Source organism: Coregonus clupeaformis, chromosome 19, assembly GCF_020615455.1.
Source record: "Coregonus clupeaformis isolate EN_2021a chromosome 19, ASM2061545v1, whole genome shotgun sequence".
Lineage (NCBI taxonomy): Eukaryota > Metazoa > Chordata > Actinopteri > Salmoniformes > Salmonidae > Coregonus > Coregonus clupeaformis.
In genome coordinates this window covers 28,370,313-28,389,147 of record NC_059210.1, presented here as the reverse complement: position 1 = coordinate 28,389,147, position 18,835 = coordinate 28,370,313, and the positions used below count along the sequence as shown (strand labels likewise).

Below are 18,835 nucleotides of genomic sequence, written 5' to 3'. Positions count from 1 at the left end.
TCGTGAGCAGCTCTCCCCTCAGCTCTCTCACCTCCGCTCGGCTCACATCAGAGACCAGCCTGTCAGGGGCCACGCTTTCATTGTGCAGCCAAAGAATTCACCCCAGTTAAGGCCCTTTGGGCTTTTCATCCACTCTCTTCATTGGGGCCGCCGAGGCCCTCTCTCTCTCCTGTGTTGCCGGGGTTTAACTTGTGTCAGGATGACTCTTATCCTGACACGGACACAAAGGCATGAGAGGAGGACTGGGGGGAATGGCTACAATAGGGAGGGGATGTCCAGACACCCCAGCTGTGGAGACAGTGGGGTACAGGCCTTAACTGAAATCTGAGAAACAGAGTTGTTCCGCCCTCCATCACGCTTACATACATACTTACACACACACACATAAATACATCACACACTCACGCACGAGCACAGATGCACACACACACATAATGCAGGTGGTACTACGTTTTGGGATCAAAATAGTTAAGATTTTAAGTACCAGTCAAAAGTTTGGACACACCTACTCATTCAAGGGTTTTTCTTAATTGTTTACTATTTTCTACATTGTAGAATAATAGTGAAAACATCAAAACTATGAAATAACACATATGGAATCATGTAGTAACCAAAAAAGTGTTAAACAAATCAAAATATATTTGAGATTTGAGATTCTTCAAAGTAGCCACCCTTTGCCTTGAGGACAGCTTTGCACCCTCTTGGCATTCTCTCAACCAGCTTCATGAGGTAGTCACCTGGACTGCATTTCAATTAACAGGTGTGCCTTGTTAAAAGTTAATGTGTGGAATTTCTTTCCTTCTTAATGCGTTTGAGCCAATCAGTTGTGTTGTGACAAGGTAGGTGTGGTATACAGAAGATAGCCCTATTTGGTAAAAGACCAAGTCCATATTATGGCAAGAACAGCTTAAATAAGCAAAGAGAAACGACAGTCCATCATTACTTTAAGACATGAAGGTCAGTCAATCCGGCAAAAAACATCAAGCGCTATGATGAAACTGGCTCTCATGAGGACCGCCACAGGAAAGGAAGACCCAGAGTTACCTCTGCTGCAGAGGATAAATTCATTAGATTGCAGCCCAAATAAATGCAAGTAACAGACACATCTCAACATCAACTGTTCAGAGGAGACTGCGTGATTCAGGCCTTCATGCTCGAATTGCTGCAAATAAACCACTACTAAAGGACACCAGTAATAATAAGAAGAGACTTGCTTGGGCCCAGAAACATGAGCAATGGACATTAGACCGGTGGAAGTCTGTCCTTTGGTCTGATGAGTCCAAATTTGAGATTTTTGGTTCCAACCGCTGTGTCTTTGTGAGACGCAGAGTAGGTGAACGGATTATCTCCGCATGTGTGGTTCCCACCATGAAGCATGGAGGAGGAGGTGTGATGGTGTGGGGGTGCTTTGCTGGTGACACTGTCAGTGATTTATTTAGAATTCAAGGCACACTTAACCAGCATGGCTACCACAGCATTCGGCAGCGATACGCCATCCCATCTGGTTTGCGCTTAGTGGGACTATCATTTGTTTTTCAATAGGACAATGACCCAAAACACACCTCCAGGCTGTGTAAGGGATATTTGACCAAGAAGGAGAGTGATGGAGTGCTGCATCAGATGACCTGGCCTCCACAATCACCTGACCTCAACCCAATTGAGATGGTTTGGGATGAGTTGGATAACAGAGTGAAGGAAAAGCAGCCAACAAGTGCTCAGCATATGTGGGAACTCCTTCAAGACTGTTGGAAAAGCATTCCTCATGAAGCTGGTTGAGAGAATGCCAAGAGTGTACAAAGCTGTCATCAAGGCAAAGGGTGGCTTCTTTGAAGAATCTAAAATCTAAAATATATTTTGATTTGTTTAACACTTTTTTGGTTACTACATGATTCCATATGTGTTATTTCATAGTTTTTATGTCTTCACTATTATTCTACAATGTAGAAAATAGTAAAAATATAGAAAAACCCTTGAATGAGTAGGGGTGTCCAAACTTTTCACTGGTACTGTATGTACTCAACAAAACAGCGTTGCTACTGGTTTGATCTGTAGCATAGAAATAGGCTGTAATCGTTAGTTTCTCCTGCTTCCCCTGTCTCTGTCCAAATTCTCTCAAAGATATTTCCCAACATCTTTGCTTTCCTAGCTGTGTCCATTTTCTTGGTCTTGTTCATGCTTATTTCTTAATTTGCCCTCATCCTGTAATATTCCTCTCTCCAGATTTTTGCTGCTGGATGGCATCTCACTCCTATTGCCTTTATGTTCCATGTAATATCTCTATTTTATAGCATAGGTTTCTGTCCTTGCTCCAAGCTAAGTTCATAATTCATGTTTAAAAAAAAAAAATACCCACAAACCCCTGCAGAGTTTTATTTGCTCTGCACAGCACCTACATTTTCGAGTGGATCGATTCATCACATTAATTTATTTTCCACCAAATCTGCAGTGCATACCTTTGTATAACACATACTGTAGGAGCGGGTGGTCAGAGGGGATAAATATTCATAGTTGCTTACGGAGATAAGTCTATAGCAAGTGACTTATAGGTTCTTCTCTCTCTTAGATAAAGAATGTTAATACTTTAAATATGTTTTGCACCGACATTTTGCCTTAATTATGCTTTAAAACAGTCACCTGTTTGAGTGTGATTCTGTCAGCCAAAATACAAATGAGATGCAGATTGAGTCACCTGCCCTCCAGCTACAGACTAGTTTCATGTAAAAAGAGGGTTTTATAAGATGTATGTGTGGAGAGGGGAAAGGTGGGAGGCTGTTTACTTATTGTAAACATTTGGTTATGTGTGATGATGTACCAGAGGCTTCTCTCCTCACGCATTTAGAGCAGTGTGAAATTCAGTCAAATAAAGCAAACAAACAGGCTGAGCTGGAGAATTCTGGGTTTGTCTGAGCCACAGTGGGACTCCAGGCTTGCAGCATTCCTGCTCAATAAGTCATGAGTGTTTCTCCTCTTCTTCAGAGGGCTCTAGTTTAGATGCTAAATAGATGACGTGAGGGCTGTGTCAGGCCCCCTCAGACTGCACAAAGCAGGACAGAATTAATATATGCTCTTCTTTGTGTATTTATATTATGTATGCATTTATAGACTTTCCCTTTTGTCAGCACTAAACTGGAGAAAAGCATGCAGAATCCCGTGTTTTATTTCATTCACTTTGTCATATAAGAATACCCTCACTATTTGAGCGTCTTCTAATCGGTTTTCGGGAATTTCAATCTGGTCCCCATAATGAAAATATGATGAGGCAGATGTAATTCTAGAGGGGGGTGGGGGATGTTTGCTTAGGGAGGATAAAGAGAGAGAAAATACACTTAGTCCTTATTTCTTATATCCTGTGGGAATGTCTTTAATTCTATTCTGTTTAGATTTGTTTTAATCTCCTCTCTCTTAATTCTGTGTTTTGCATTGCAGATGGTGATGATGACCCTGGGCTCTCCTGGGTAGGGTCCTCTCCCTCCAGCAAAGACGTGGCGTCGCCGTCACAGATGCTGGGGGACGGCTGCTGCGATCTGGGCATGGGCACAGGGGAGGAGGAAGGGGGCGCGGGGCTGCCCTACCCCTGCCAGTTCTGCGACAAGTCCTTCAGCCGCCTCAGCTACCTGAAGCGCCACGAGCAAATCCACAGCGACAAGCTGCCCTTTAAGTGCACCTTCTGCAGCCGCCTGTTCAAGCACAAGCGAAGCCGCGATCGCCACGTCAAGCTCCACACCGGAGACAAGAAGTACAGCTGCCAGGAGTGTGAGGCGGCTTTCTCCCGTAGCGACCATCTCAAGATCCACCTGAAGACCCACAGCTCCAGCAAGCCCTTTAAGTGCAGCGTGTGCAAGAGAGGCTTCTCCTCCACATCGTCTCTGCAGAGCCACATGCAGGCCCACAGGAAGAACAAGGAGCACCTGGCCCTGCGTACTGAAAAGGAAGGGGGGAAGCGTGGCAGCAATGCAGGCAGTGGAGGGGAGATGGACCAGGACCTGTACATGTGTGACTACTGTGAGGAGACCTTCAGCCAGACAGACGAGCTGGAGAAGCACGTAGTGACCCGCCACCCCCAGCTGTCTGACCGCTCCGACCTGCAGTGCATCCACTGCCCCGAGATCTTCAGCGACGAGAGCACGCTGCTCTCCCACATTGAGAGGTCCCATGCTAACCGTAAACACAAGTGCCCGGTGTGCTCAGAGCAGTTCCCCTCTGTGGAGGACGTCTACTGCCACATGGACAGCCATCGGCAGCCCGACTCCAGTAATCACAGTCCCAGCCCTGACCCCGTGCTGGGCAGCGTGGCATCCATGAGCAGCGCCACCCCGGACTCCAGCGCCTCTCTGGAGAGGGGCTCCACCCCAGACTCCACCCTGAAGCCCATCCAAAGCCGGCGCAAGCTGGCCCCCAACTCTGACCATGATGACGGGGGTCACTGGACAGCCAAGGTGACCTACAGCTGCCCTTACTGCTCCAAGAGAGACTTCAACAGCCTGGCCGTTCTGGAGATCCATCTGAAGACCATCCATGCAGACAAGCCCCAGCAGAACCACACCTGCCAGCTGTGCCTGGACACCCTGCCCACGCTCTACAACCTCAACGAACACATCCGCAAAGCCCACCGAGGCAGCGGAGGCGCCACAGCGGCCTTCCCCCTGCTCCAGTTCACCAACGTGTCAGCCTTTCACTGCAACTACTGCCCAGACATGTTTGCAGACATCAACACCCTGCAGGAGCACATCCGTGTGTCCCACTGCCTGCCTGGAGGAATGGTCGCAGGCTCCACCACCCTGGAGGGCAACCACGCCTTCTTCTGCAACCAGTGCTCCATGGGCTTCCTCACAGAGTCCTCTCTCACAGAGCACATCCAGCAGACCCACTGCAGTGGAGGAGGCGTGCCCAAGATGGAGTCTCCCGTCCTGCAGCCCTCCCAGTCCTTTATGGAGGTCTACTCCTGCCCTTACTGCACCAACTCGCCCATCTTCGGCTCCCTGCTCAAGCTCACCAAGCACATCAAGGAGAACCACAAGAACATCCCACTGGCCAATAACAAGCGGCAAGCTAAGGTGGCGGACCTCAGCCCCGCCTCCTCTGATGTGGAGATCTCCTCCCCCAAACGCCATAGGCTGGCTGGGGACTCCACCACGGCAGGGTCCAATGGAGACTACCCCTGCAACCAGTGTGACCTGCGCTTCAGCAGCTTCGAGGGATTTCAAGCCCATCTCAAGTCCCACCTGGAGATGCTGCTGAGGAGGCAGTCCTGCCCTCAGTGCAACAAAGAGGACTTCGACTCCCAGGAATCTCTGCTGCAGCATCTGACGGTCCACTACACCACCACATCCACCCAGTATGTCTGTGAGAGCTGTGATAAGCAGTTCTCCTCAGTGGACGATCTGCAGAAGCACCTGCTGGACATGCACACCTTTGTGCTGTACCACTGTACACTGTGCCAGGAGGTGTTTGACTCCAAGGTGTCCATCCAGGTCCACCTGGCTGTCAAACACAGCAACGAGAAGAAGATGTTCCGCTGCACAGCCTGCACCTGGGACTTCCGGAAGGAGAGTGACCTTCAGCTGCACGTCAAACACAGCCACCTGGGACACCCCACCGGCCCCGGTGTTACCGGCAAGGCCCGTAAGTGCATCTTCTGTGGGGAGACGTTCGGCACAGAGGTGGAGCTGCAGTGCCACATCACCACCCACAGTAAGAAATTCAACTGCCGCTTCTGTGGCAAGGCCTTCCACGCCATCGTTCTGCTGGAAAGGCACCTGAGAGAGAAGCACTGTGTCTTTGACGGGGGGAACGGCACCGGGAACGGGGGAAGCCAGAACGGCACGCCCAACGGTGTAACCCAGAGCTCCAAGCGCGGGGGAGGAAGCGAAAGATCGACAGTCGCCACGGAGCAGGCTGACCTGCAGAACATGCTGCTAAAGAACACGAGTCAGGATGTAGCCAACAGCCACGAGGCCAGCGGAGGGGAGGAGGAGCTGGACAACTCTGAGCCCATGTACGCCTGTGACATCTGTGGAGCGGCCTACACTATGGAGAGTCTTCTGCAGAACCACCGACTGAGGGACCACAACATCCAGCCCGGGGACGACGACGCTAGCTCCCGCAAGAAGAAGGCCGACTTTATCAAGGGAAACCACAAGTGCAACGTGTGCTCACGGACCTTCTTCTCTGAGAACGGTCTGAGGGAGCACGCTCAGACCCACCGTGGCCCCGCCAAGCACTACATGTGCCCTATCTGTGGAGAGCGCTTCCCCTCCCTGCTCACGCTCACCGAACACAAGGTCACCCACAGCAAGAGCCTGGACACGGGCACGTGCCGCATCTGTAAGATGCCCCTGCAGAGCGAGGAGGAGTTCATAGAGCACTGCCAGATGCACCCAGACCTGAGGAACTCTCTGACGGGCTTCCGCTGTGTGGTGTGCATGCAGACGGTCACCTCCACCCTGGAGCTCAAGATCCACGGCACCTTCCATATGCAGAAGCTCTCAGCCGGCGGGGGCAGTGGGGGCGGGGGCGGCTCAGCCTCTTCCTCTCCCAACGGTCAGCTGCAGCAACACAAGCACTACAAGTGTGCCCTGTGCCTCAAGGAGTTCAAGAACAAGCAGGATCTGGTGAAGCTGGATGTGAACGGGCTGCCATATGGGCTGTGTGCTGGCTGTTTGAGCCGGGGCACCAACGGCCAGTCTCCCAGTGGGGGCACCATGCCCCAGGAGGCCGGGGGAGAGAAGGCTGCGGTGGGGCTGCGATGCCCCGAGTGTGCTGTGAAGTTTGAGACCCTAGAGGACCTGGAGAGCCACGTTCAGGTGGACCACCCCGAGATGAGCCCGGAGACCAGCGGGGCCAAGAAGGTGACGGATGCCTCGCCTGTCCCTAAAGTAAGCACATTGATTTATATTGAAATCTACATACAATATATGAAAATGCTAAGGTTTGGGTAAATAAGGTTTAGTTTATTAATTTATGAATCAATCATATGGTGAATAACCAACATTGTCCTCTGTGGTATAAAAGAAATGGAAGACATTACCAACCCAACAAAAAGTTAAATGGCCCTGCATTTAGAAAAATCAAATTAATTAATTAGAACTTGTATGCATATCATTCAATCATTCCTAATGCTTTTTGCGTGATCTGCAATCTAAAAATGTTCATATTTTTTACAATTATTATTTCATTTGACGCCATGTTGATCCCACTTATACTTATCATGGGTACAAAAATAGCCTAGCTTTTAAAAGATGTCCCTCATACAATTCTATAAGCATTTTAACAGTATTTTCTAGCAGTGTGTCAGTTCCCAGTGGCTAGCGTGTCAATAAGAAGTTGTGCTCAGTTAGATGTGTGAATTCATGGCTGCATTTCATTCGGCCCTGGCGGGCCCTGCAGCTCAGCCCTGCTGAGGCATTGTGCGGCCTGTTCGCTCTACTAGATATTGACAGTGAGGTCCCAGGGACACTCAATCTTTACCTACGCTTTTATTTCAGCTCAGCAAGGAGAAACCTCCAAATTGTATCAGGTGTGTGTGAATGAGCAGTTTGATACCCTCTCTAAAATTCTTGCCTACCTGTCTGTTGCATTGCAGAAGAAGACGTACCAGTGCATCAAATGCCAAATGACCTTCGAGACAGAGCGGGAGATCCAGATCCACGTCGCCAATCACATGATTGGTGAGTCAGCCTCATCACATCCTGTTTGTGTGTGTGTATACGAGTGTGTGTTTGTTATCTTTGTTCCCGTCTCTCCTTTCGGTTTCCTCTGGCTCCACAGCCTTCTGTTTGGCCTAGCCCTCGCCCTCTCTCTCCCCGGCCTGCACAGCACACAGGTGTGAGACAGACAGGTGAAATGAAAAGCTCTATTTCTGGAGCTGCCACACTCGACAGCTGTTCCATTGTTTAACACTTGACTGCGTAGCTGAGGCCGCGGCTGCAGTTCTGATTGCTCCGTTAACTCTTCACTATACGACCAGGGCTGTGACTGCAGGCCTTGGTGTACAGTAAAAGGGCAACAAACATTTCCTTTTCTTGCTCTTCCTTTTCCCTCCTCCCCTCCTCCTCATCACTGGAGCTTCTCCCAGGCAATAGGCCTCATTGTGTTCCATCTCTCTCTTGCTGTCTGTCTCTTTCTCCCTCTCTCTTCACCATATGTGCACTCTCTAGGACATTATGAGGATGAAATGTTTTTTCTATGCTCTACCAGCCATGGCACTGTAGAGCATTTCCTTTGTATGGTCTGATTGGCCACCCACTACTAACCTTGTGTGTCCACCCCAGCCCACTGACCTCCACACCTGGACAGAGGACACAGTGGAGAGTTAGGAGGCAGGGACGATCACATGAGGGCAGCATATTACCTCACCTACAGTATGCATATCATTATAATTTTTTTTATAAATAGGTCTCCGCAAAGTTAGCCAGACCTTAGAAGCAGCCCAAAGATGCCGAGACAGACTCCCCCCTGGTTCCCACCAGGTGGATGACATTTCCCAACACATGCTATCTGGAGGCAGGTCAGGTTAACAGGCTCTGCTGTAGCACAGAGGTATGTGTGCTTAACTGAAAAGTTCCTCTGTAGTTTTTTACGGGCTTCCTCCCTCTGTGTTGTTATTCTGTAACTAATAATTGCTGCCGCAGCATACTGTAGTGTAGATTAACAAGCTTGGCCTGTGAGAAATTTGGGAGAACAAACGGCAGAACACTGAGAGCCGCAGCGACTCCCCAGCCTTCTCCAGGCCTGACAGCTGATATCGGAGTTGTGCCGGTTGATGTATTTTCAATGCGTGGGTCCTCCTGAGTCCTGCAGCAGTTGTCTGGAGAGAGAGAGAGAGAGCTGGTACAGAACAGAACCACAGCTATAGTATACAGGCTTGCTGCCTGCGCCAGCCCAATCTGTCTGGGAACAGAGCTTCTCCCCGCTGGATTCATTCACCAGCCAGTTTTCTTTTTCTTTCTCTTACTTCCCATCACACCGTGTTCATTTTCCTCCCCTCTCTAATGAGGGCTGAAGGCCCATCCCATCCATGTCCCCATGCTCTCTTTCCTCCCTCATCTCCACCTTCAGCCCTCCACCCTGAGAATCCTCTCCTTTCAGAGCGCTCTCTCCCCCTAAAAGACTGTACCGCGATGGGGAGAGATAGGGGGGCTTGAAGGGGGGCAGGCTGAACGCTCGTCTCTCTCAGCCGCCATGGAGGGAATTTTGGGTTAATTAACATCGGAATTGTCAGAAAAACTGGAGGAGATTAATTATGGAATTGAGCCAGATTACTTTCAATGATGTTATTATTTTATTATTTCTTTCTAACCCCTCTTCAAAGATGGATGACGTTTTTTTCAACAGTGAAAAAGAGCAGTGTATTAACCTTTATCTGGCTGTGGTGAGAAAATTGAAGAGAGATCACAGAGGAGGAGTTTTCTGCTCTCCCTCTCACTCCTCTCTTTCTTGGGCAGATTACGAAACAATCATTAAAAAGCTACACTATCTGTCAGCTTTGATATATGACTGCTGAGGTTAACCCTGAGCTTTGATATTTTACCCTCCTCTTTTCTCCTTATAGAAACCCTTCAGAATGCACAACTCTTAGTTCTCACTAGGCATTTCCAACCTAAAATGTCCTGAAACATGTAGGGATTTTTTTACCTTGTACACCCATTCTATGTTATACATTAGTTTGTTAGCTAGAACAGTAGCACAGTGAAGGCATTCTTCATTCTACTCTATTGTTCGTAGTTTGTAAGGTGATGGATACAGTCTTCATCCCCATTGTGGCAGAGAGGGTATTTTGGAGAGGGGGATCTAGAACAAGAGGTCTTCAGTGTGTGTTGTCTGTGCATCACATCACTAATAATAAAGTGCCGGCGGTGCGGCTTACCTTTTGTCAAAGCATTTGTCAGCAGTGATAATCATGTCGACTTGATTTCTTCCTCTCTACTACTTTGCAGGTGTTCTGATGCTCACCTTACATTTCCATACATGTTATTAATGTTCATCTGCCGTCATAGGTCTGTGTGTGGTAGAGAGAGATGTGTGTGTTGTGGTTGAGCTTGGGTGGGTATCTTTTGTAATTTACACTATCTCAGCCCCTCTCATAGCAATCCCCCTGATGTAGCTGAGATACATGAAATAAACTCACCTGCGCAGTTGACACTGACACACACACACCTCCCAATTGAACATCCCTGCTCTCTTCACATTTTCACGGTGAGAATGTGCACTGCAGACACCCCACCTACCCATCCACCCGGCCCTATTATGAAGGTGTGATCATACCCCTGCTCTCCCCTCCCAGTTTTGTCTTGGATGATCATTAACAAGGTGACACTGCATCTCAATCAGTTTAACTCCTGAAAGCTCCAACATCTGCTCAATGCGGCTCCTATCTCCTTCTTGTGTGAGTACATTCGTGTGTGTGTTTGGGGGGGGGGGAGATTGTGTGACTTCCCCACTGTGACTTTTCTTATTTTTTTCTACACTTCCACGCCACAGAGTGTGTGGATACACACACACACACACAAACTCACTTAGCATTGAAGATGGTGAGATCTCCCTAAAGCCTATACCTGGAACTGTCTCTGTGGAAAGGTTGGGACACTGTTATTGTAGGATGAAGAGGTACAGGTGTGGTTAACAAAACTCAGTGTACTGATATGTAAACTCAGCAAAAAAAGAAACGTCCTCTCACTGTCAACTGCGTTTTTTTTTCAGCAAACTTAACATGTGTAAATATTTGTATGAAATAACAAGATTCAACAACTGAGAAATGAACTGAACAAGTTCCACAGATAGGTGACTAACAGAAATTGAATAATGTGTCCCTGAACAAAGGGGGGGTCAAAATCAAAAGTAACAGTCAGTATCTGGTGTGGCCACCAGCTGCATTAAGTACTGCAGTGCATCTCCTCCTCATGGACTGCACCAGATTTGCCAGTTCTTGCTGTGAGATGTTACCCCACTCTTCCACCAAGGCACCTGCAAGTTCCTGGACATTTCTGGGGGGAATGGCCCTAGCCCTCACCCTCCGATCCAACATGTCCCAGACGTGCTCAATGGGATTGAGATCCGGGTTCTTCGCTGGCCATAGGAACGGTACCACATGAGGAAGGAGGATGTCTTCCCTATAACGCACAGCGTTGGGATTGCCTGTAATGACAACAAGCTCAGTCCGATGATGCTGTGACACACCGCCCCAGACCATGACGGACCCTCCACCTCCAAATCGATCCCGCTCCAGAGTACAGGCCTCGGTGTAATGTTCATTCCTTCGACAATAAACGCAAATCTGACCATCACCCCTGGTGAGACAAAACTGCGACTCGTCAGTGAAGAGCACTTTTTGCCGGTCCTGTCTGGTCCAGCGATGGTGGGTTTGTGCCCATAGGCGACGTTGTTGCCAGTGATGTCTGGTGAGGACCTGCCTTACAACAGGCCTACAAGCCCTCAGTCCAGCCTCTCTCTGCCTATTGCGGACAGTCTGAGCACTGATGGAGGGATTGTGCGTTCCTGGTGTAACTCGGGCAGTTGTTGTTGCCATCCTGTACCTGTCCCGCAGGTGTGATGTTCGGATGTACCGATCCTGTGCAGGTGTTGTTACACGTGGTCTGCCTCTGTGAGGACGATCAGCTGTCCGTCCTATCTCCCTGTAGCGCTCTCTTATGCGTCTCACAGTATGGACTTTGCAATTTATTGCCCTGGCCACATCTGCAGTCCTCATGCCTCCTTGCAGCATGCCTAAGGCACGTTCACGCAGATGAGCAGGGACCCTGGGCATATTTATTTTGGTGTTTTTCAGAGTCAGTAGATAGGCCTCTTTAGTGTCCTAAGTTTTCATAACTGTGACCTTAATTGCCTACCGTCTGTAAGCTGTTAGTGTCTTAACGACCGTTCCACAGGTGCATGTTCATTAATTGTTTATGGTTCATTGAACAAGCATGGGAAACAGTGTTTAAACACTTTACAATGGAGATCTGTGAAGGCCTCCCTCACCTTGTTAAAGATCCCCCTCCCCCCATCAGATTGGCCAGTCAGCATGTCACTCAGTATCTAAGTCATTGACCTGTCAAGTGTCTCTCCACTGTGAGGTTAGACTGGAATGTGATTATACAGCAGCTTCCTCATGGCTGTGCCAGTATTTTGCTCTGTCCTGGAGGACAGGTGATTTGAAGGGAGGCAGAGAGACCTCCAACTGTATAATCTAATCCAGTAATGTGATAGAGTCCCCCAAAGCTGCACTAACTGCTCACTGGGTAAAGCAGTGGAGAGTGTACCCATGGCCTCCTAAAAACCCTGTCAGACTAAATCCGATATAATGGGATGAACAGATAGACAGTGACTGAGCGAGAGAGGGGAAACTGATCTCTGTTCTTAAAGAGTTTTACCTTTTCCTCTTAATCTCTTCAACATTAATGTGTTAATATGATAATTCCTTAATACTCTAATCGTCTTCAACAGTGTATTTGATCATTAATGTAAGTGACCATTTTCTTCTTAACACCATGTTTCATAATAGGAATAAACAACTTGATGGATTCCTAAATAATACATTTGACATCTGCTTCCACTTTTCCAATAAGTACGTCCTATACTAAAACCCACCAACTCTATTTAGACTTTCCACCCACGATACATTTCTCCACAATCCCAAAGCCAGCTACTCTACATCCCATCTCTCACACTCAGATGGAGAGTAGAGGAGAGAGAGAAGCCATTTTGGCCCGGGGTGATAACCTGCCTGTAGAGACACCCCAGTGTTCTGCTATTGTGTTGTAAATCCCTGTGGCATGCCTGCCGTGTGGGCTCTGACTGATGCCCATGTCTGCCGTGTGGGCTCTGACTGATGCCCATGTCTGCCGTGTGGGCTGTGACTGATGCCCATGTCTGCCGTGTGGGCTGTGACTGATGCCCATGTCTGCCTGCATGCGCACGATGGAAATAATCCCAATAATAATATTCCACCCCTTCTAGGGCCACATGCTGAACAATAGGAGTGGCAGACCAGAGCCCCTCATTTCCTAGGGAGAGAGAGTGTCAGAGGGCCAGATCATTTTCATTTCCTTTCCCCCCAGATGGAGGGATACCACTAGCAAGACAGATAGAGGAGAGATGACAATATATTAGAAAGGTGGCTGCTGAAAGAGGGTGGAGAAAGAGGGAAAGCTGGGAAATGATGAAGTAAAGGAGAAAAGAACGGAGTAGAGAACGATAGAAACAAATATTTCAAGAACAGATTGAAGTCATTAGTGAGGGCTAATGTGGGAATTGAGGTTTGGTTTTCAAGAGCCTCTAAATTTCCATGAAGACATAGCTATTTAACTACAGGCAATCAGGCATGACTACAAGATAGATCTTGAAAGGCCTTCGTATACAAGCCTAACACACATAGTAATTGTATAATGTGGTGAAGCCTTTACATTTAAGACAAAAGCTCTCACAGCAGTGTCGACGCCATTTTGTTTTCCTCAGAGTGACGGGGAATAGGGATGGAAGGGCTGTTCTAGGAAACTGCATGCAGTTCAGTGGTTCTGCATCTTCCCTATTTATAGGCTCGAGGGGTGTAAGGTTGGGGGGGGGTGATGCTGTGCACCACAGTGGGGCCACCCCCCGGGCCCTCGGCTGGGGGTCCCACCTGTGTGGTTAATCACAGTGCTGTATGCGTTCAGAGCGTAATTTTAGCCCCAGTTTGGCAGGGCTCAGCGGGGCAATGGGCCCAGCACACTGGCAGGGGTGGGAGAGGCAGGGGGGAAGGAGAGAGGGGGAGGCAGAGGGGGGGGAACAGAGCCTTACCACACACACTCACACCTGCAGGGGGCTCCTCCATGCTTTGCAGCTGCACAGCAGAAAACAATAAAGCCTGCGAAAAAAAAGTCCAGTGTGGTCCTGAGAGACACAAAGAGAGGAGAGAAGTGAGGGAGAGGAATAGAGAAAAGGGAATTCAGAGCGAGCAGAGACTGCCTTAGCAACCCAACCTACAGCAACACATGAGGTAAAGAGTATTGTGGTTGTTGATACCCAGCTGATTTTAACACCCCTCTCTTGTACAAACTCATGGTAGCTGATACAAATATTTGTACAGTACTACTACACTACTGGTATTTGGCCAGAATATGCGAGCGGCGCACCATTTTGTGTGTGTGCGTGTCGGCAGACATACTTCAGGACAGGCTGAGATGGGATAGCTGAGGAACTCTCCCATCTCACACACATTGCCTCTCCTCCACACCTCTCTCTCTCTCTCTCTCTCTCTCTCCTCTTTACACACACACATGGCTCTGCTCTCTCCACCACGTCCTGAGGAAAAGCATGCAGACACTAATGCCGCACTAATCACCGGCGCCCAGAACTCACAGCACGCCCACTCTCCTTTCAATCGCCTTAATCAGCCAACACATTTCAATTAGCATATTGTGTTTAACCTGACTTTCATCTTCTTTTATTGGTAGATTTTGGTAGACTCTCTTCCTCTACCCCCTCCCCTCTCTCTCCCCTCCTCTACCCCCTCCCCTCTCTCTCCCCCTCCTCCCGTCTCAAGTCGCTCTCATCCCCACTCCAGTAACTGTACCAGTGGAAGAGATCAGTGTAATGGAGACACGCATTAAAGCATCTACTAGAGTCAGACTGTTTCTCCCCTCAGCAAGGCGACAGTCTGAAAAACCTAACTCTGGATACAGCCACTTTAGTTGAGCACTGTAGCCTTATGACTCATGCTCATGAGTTTCTTCAATGGTATTTCCATCATATTTATTTGCTTGGGACATGAGCTGTGACTGGATATTCATCCGGGTCTTAGGAAAACAGAGAGGAGTGAGTTGGTTTATCACATTGAATGATGAGCATCAGTCCGGGTCTTACAGAGAGAGTATCCGGTGCATGGTACGGTAGCCGCTGCCCCACCATAACCCCCCATGTATGATCCCCCCCCAACCCCCATCTAATCATGGACCTACTGACTAACTGTCACCCTGCCTTCTCTTTCCACCCACCTTGCCTGTCGGACGGCCTGTAGGAGAACCTGCCCAGCTGCAAGGTTTGTCCCCCTTCTCTCTCCCTACCAAGCTGTGTGAATGGAGCCCTGCCTCACTGCGTGTTGAGCACTGGGAAAGAGTGGGGAGGGGGACCGGCCCATAGGGCTACAGGGCCATATGGCAGGACACTGCATGATGCACACTAGATAATAGTGTAAAATACTCCAAATAAAATAGAAATAGCAGCAGACTGCTTAATTGGCACTGCTACAGTGTAAAATGATCTGTAGCCCCCACTCTCAACACAAACCCTCTCATATTCTTTGCACACCAACATAAAGGTCCACACCCCCCACCCCCGATGGCTGTGTGTGCATGATGAACCCCTCCCTCCCAGCCAGACCCAGGGTACAGCCACTCACCTGAAACTAAGTGCCCTCGAGGGAGCCAAGCTAATGATGCATCTCATTCATAATTCTTACTTATTCATTTCAACAAAGTTAGCGAGCTAGCTCCCCGAGTATGAACCCAGATGAGCAGTGGGGCGGAAAGGCATCCCGGCTGATCCCTTTAACCCAGAAGTGATGTCACAGTACAGCACTGTAGGCATGTTACTCCTCCTCTCCTCTGGTGCAGACCTGACCTCACACTGGTAAATCAGCGCCTACAATCAGAGCCATGTTCCCAACGGTAGTGCTGCTGTCTTGATCTTTAAGTCATATGTTAGCCTTAATGCATGACTGATGTTTAAGATACCTTCTGTCCTCCTGTGATGTTTTAAGTGTAATTGCATGCATGCTCTTCAGTGACATCATGAGACTAACCCTTTATACTGAGGCCAGACCTGTACTCTTCCTGTGACGGCCCAGCCATCTGCCTCTAGTGATGTCTGTCTGTGCTGCGCTCCACTAGTAATGTCTGAGGAGTATTCCCTAGGGCAGTGCCTGAGCAGTCTCCTTTTAGTGGTGCGTGCGTGTCAAGATGAAGAGTGAGTGAGGGAGAGGGGCTGGTGAGAGAGAGCTGGTGTGGGCTCTCTGTGTCACTGAAGACTTAATGAGGCAGCACACAAGAAGCTTTAGGAGTCAATGGATGTGGATAATGTGGATGATGGCTCACTCCACTGCGTGCGTGTGTGTGCGTGTGCGCGTGCGCGCGTGCGTGTGTGTGTGTGTGGCCCATGCCAGCATGATAGCCATAGGGCAACGTTTTTGAGAGATGAAAGCTTTGTTCTCTGCCTTCAGTCCACTGCTCAAAGTCACCATCTGGAATATTCCTCCATATCTGTTATTCCCCCTGACTGTAGAACATGATAGTGTTAATGTGGTGTGTTGGAGGATGTTGGTTCTCTACTGGCCTCCACTGAACACCTAGTAACACACCGTAGGAACACAGTAGTGATGCTATGAACATGGGAACAGATGACAGGCCCCTCATGCACATCCCTCACCACCTGGAGCCAGCCAGCCAGAACACCAGAGGGGAGGGAGAGAGGGATGGTATCATGGAGGGGGGATGGATGGATGGGTGGAGGGAAGGAGGATGGAGGCAAGGAGCAAGGGTATCATGGAGGGGGGAGGATGGAGGGAGGGATGGATGGATGGGTGGAGGGAAGGAGGATGGAGGTAAGGAGCGAGGGTATCATGGAGTGGGGGAGGATGGATGGAGGGAGGGATGGATGGTGGAGGGTGGAGGGAAGGAGGATGGAGGGCAAGGAGCGAGGGTATCATGGAGTGGGGGAGGATGGAGGGAGAGAGGATGGCATGTATATTTGGTATTGCTCCTTTAAGGACCTACTGAACTGGTTCGTTGTGATAGGAGATGAGAGGTGTCAATTGTTCGACAGAATGTCAGCTGACCTCTCGTCATACAGACACCATCATATAATGTTGTTGCAATGTTTACATGCACAGGAGCACATGTATGCATATGGTCATAGGCAGCCAGCCAGGCAGACAGAAGTGTTTGAGTCAGGTAGCCTCCCACAGAATCTAGGTAGCAACTAACCCAATAATAGTAACTACTTTACGGCCATTGTATTCCTGTCGTTCACGCTTTCACTCCCTCTCTTCTCCCTCTCTTTCTGTGCCGGTCTCTACTGCATTCCTCTAGTTAACCCCACTGAGCATTACATGTTTGAATGTAAAAAAGGAAGAGAAAAATAGCTCCGATGTTGCTGAAGTGGTTTGTTTGCAAGGCTGAGTGCTGTTTGATCCCCCTGAGAGCTCATTTTTCCACGTTTGCGCTTGATTTGCTTCTTATGCTGTTTATTAAAAGTAATTACAAGCTGTTTGGAGATCTATAAGAGGACTGCTCAAGGGAAGCTCCTCCAAAATGTGTGGGAACAGAATGGAAAATTGGCACACTACTGTGTGTGTGTGTGTGTTTGTTTGTTTGTGTGTTGTGTGTGTGTGTGTGTGTGTGTGTGTGTGTGTGTGTGTGTGTGTGTGTGTGTGTGTGTGTGTGTGTGTGTGTGTGTGTGTGTGTGTGTGTGTGTGTGTGTGTGTGTGTGTGTGTGTGTGTGTGTGTGTGTGTGTGTGTGTGTGTGTGTGTGTGTGTGTGTGTGTGTGTGTGTGTGTGTGTGTGTGTGTGTGTGTGTGTGTGTGTGTGTGTGTGTGTGTGTGTGTGAGAATAATGAAGAGAAAGAAAAGGGGGGGTAGCATGTAATCCATTTTTAAGTGTGTGTTTTATACCAGTGTAAGTATGTACGCTAGTTTGTGCCTACAAGCACTAATGCCAGCCCAGGCTTTAATGTCTGTGTTATACAGTAGTAGAGAGTGTAGTTGCATCTCATACCTCAAGTCCTCCTGTGCTTAGTTTAGTGATGCCAGAGGTGCACCTGCCCATCTCCTCTCCCCCCCTCGTCCCCGCCCCGCCCGGCTCTCACACCCGCCCAGGTGTGGCTGAGCCAGCTGCTGGGGAGAATGGGACAATTACTCCCCCCTCTCTCCCCCTCCCTTCCCCCTCTCCCTGCTCTGTCTGGTAATTGTTAAAAGACAAACAATCCGCTTGCCTTTCTGCGCATGATGAACACGGGCCAGCCACAATTAGCTCCTCGCTTAATTCGTTAAGTATTCTGAATTTATCTTCTCGAGTGACGGCGGCATCTGTAGCAGCTGGTGAGGAAGGTGTGGCGTACGGTGGTGAGAGGCAGTACGGGGGGGCTTGTGGGAGGGGGTGCATGGGAGTAGAGGATCACACGCCGTAATAAATCACACTGTCCTGAATGTGAGCTCACGGTGGAGGACAGCGAGGAGAGATGGAGATGAGGTAGTCCTGAGCGGGGAGGAGAGTAATAGGGACGAGAGAATAAATCAGTTCATCTTTGACCTCCATGGTTCTCTAAGGGTCTTTGTAAAGCTCTTAATGGCCTGGTACCTCATAGTTCATTTAGAATGGGAGATGGGCAGATCGTTTTTAGTCTTTCTGATGAGGTCAGGTAAAATGCTAAAAGTTTCTAATTAGCATCTCCTGTCTGTCGGAGGTGATTTGAGTCTAATACGTCAGCGAGGCTCCAGGTGGGAGGCATGAGAGGATGTCACAGCTCATCTCTCTCCACTCCCAGATCAAGCGGGATGTCAGCTAGAGAGGATTGGGGGAAAAGTTTGCAGAACGCCCCCTTCCTTATAGCTGCTGAGGGGCGGGGGTGGAGATCCCAGCGCGGCACAGCACTGGCCCCCCGCCTCCTATTAGCTTCTCTGTATGTGCCTGTGTGTTTGTGTACGCGTGTGTGTGTGGGTGGAAGAGGCAGGTGCTCGTCCTCTGTGTTCAAAGCCCCACTCCCAGGATGCAAAGCGAGGCTCCCAGAGAGGTGACAAGCTGACAGACACATGCAGCTTTGATACAGGGCTTTAGTGAGCATCACATGGTTAAATATGAGAGGGTAG

At 49.1% G+C, this 18,835-nt stretch overlaps 1 protein-coding gene across 2 annotated transcripts in view; it reads left to right on the top strand.

Moving 5' to 3' along the window:
• Positions 1-18,835, top strand: part of znf423 (zinc finger protein 423) — a 138,953-nt gene that overhangs the window by 58,780 nt on the left and 61,338 nt on the right. The window contains exons 4-6 of one of the 2 annotated variants that reach the window (XM_041837325.2): positions 3,427-6,875; positions 7,583-7,667; positions 14,993-15,013. In XM_041837325.2, the coding sequence (XP_041693259.1) occupies positions 3,427-6,875; positions 7,583-7,667; positions 14,993-15,013 (3,555 nt within the window). The remainder of the gene's footprint in view (positions 1-3,426; positions 6,876-7,582; positions 7,668-14,992; positions 15,014-18,835) is intronic. The other variant, XM_041837326.2, reaches the window with a different exon arrangement.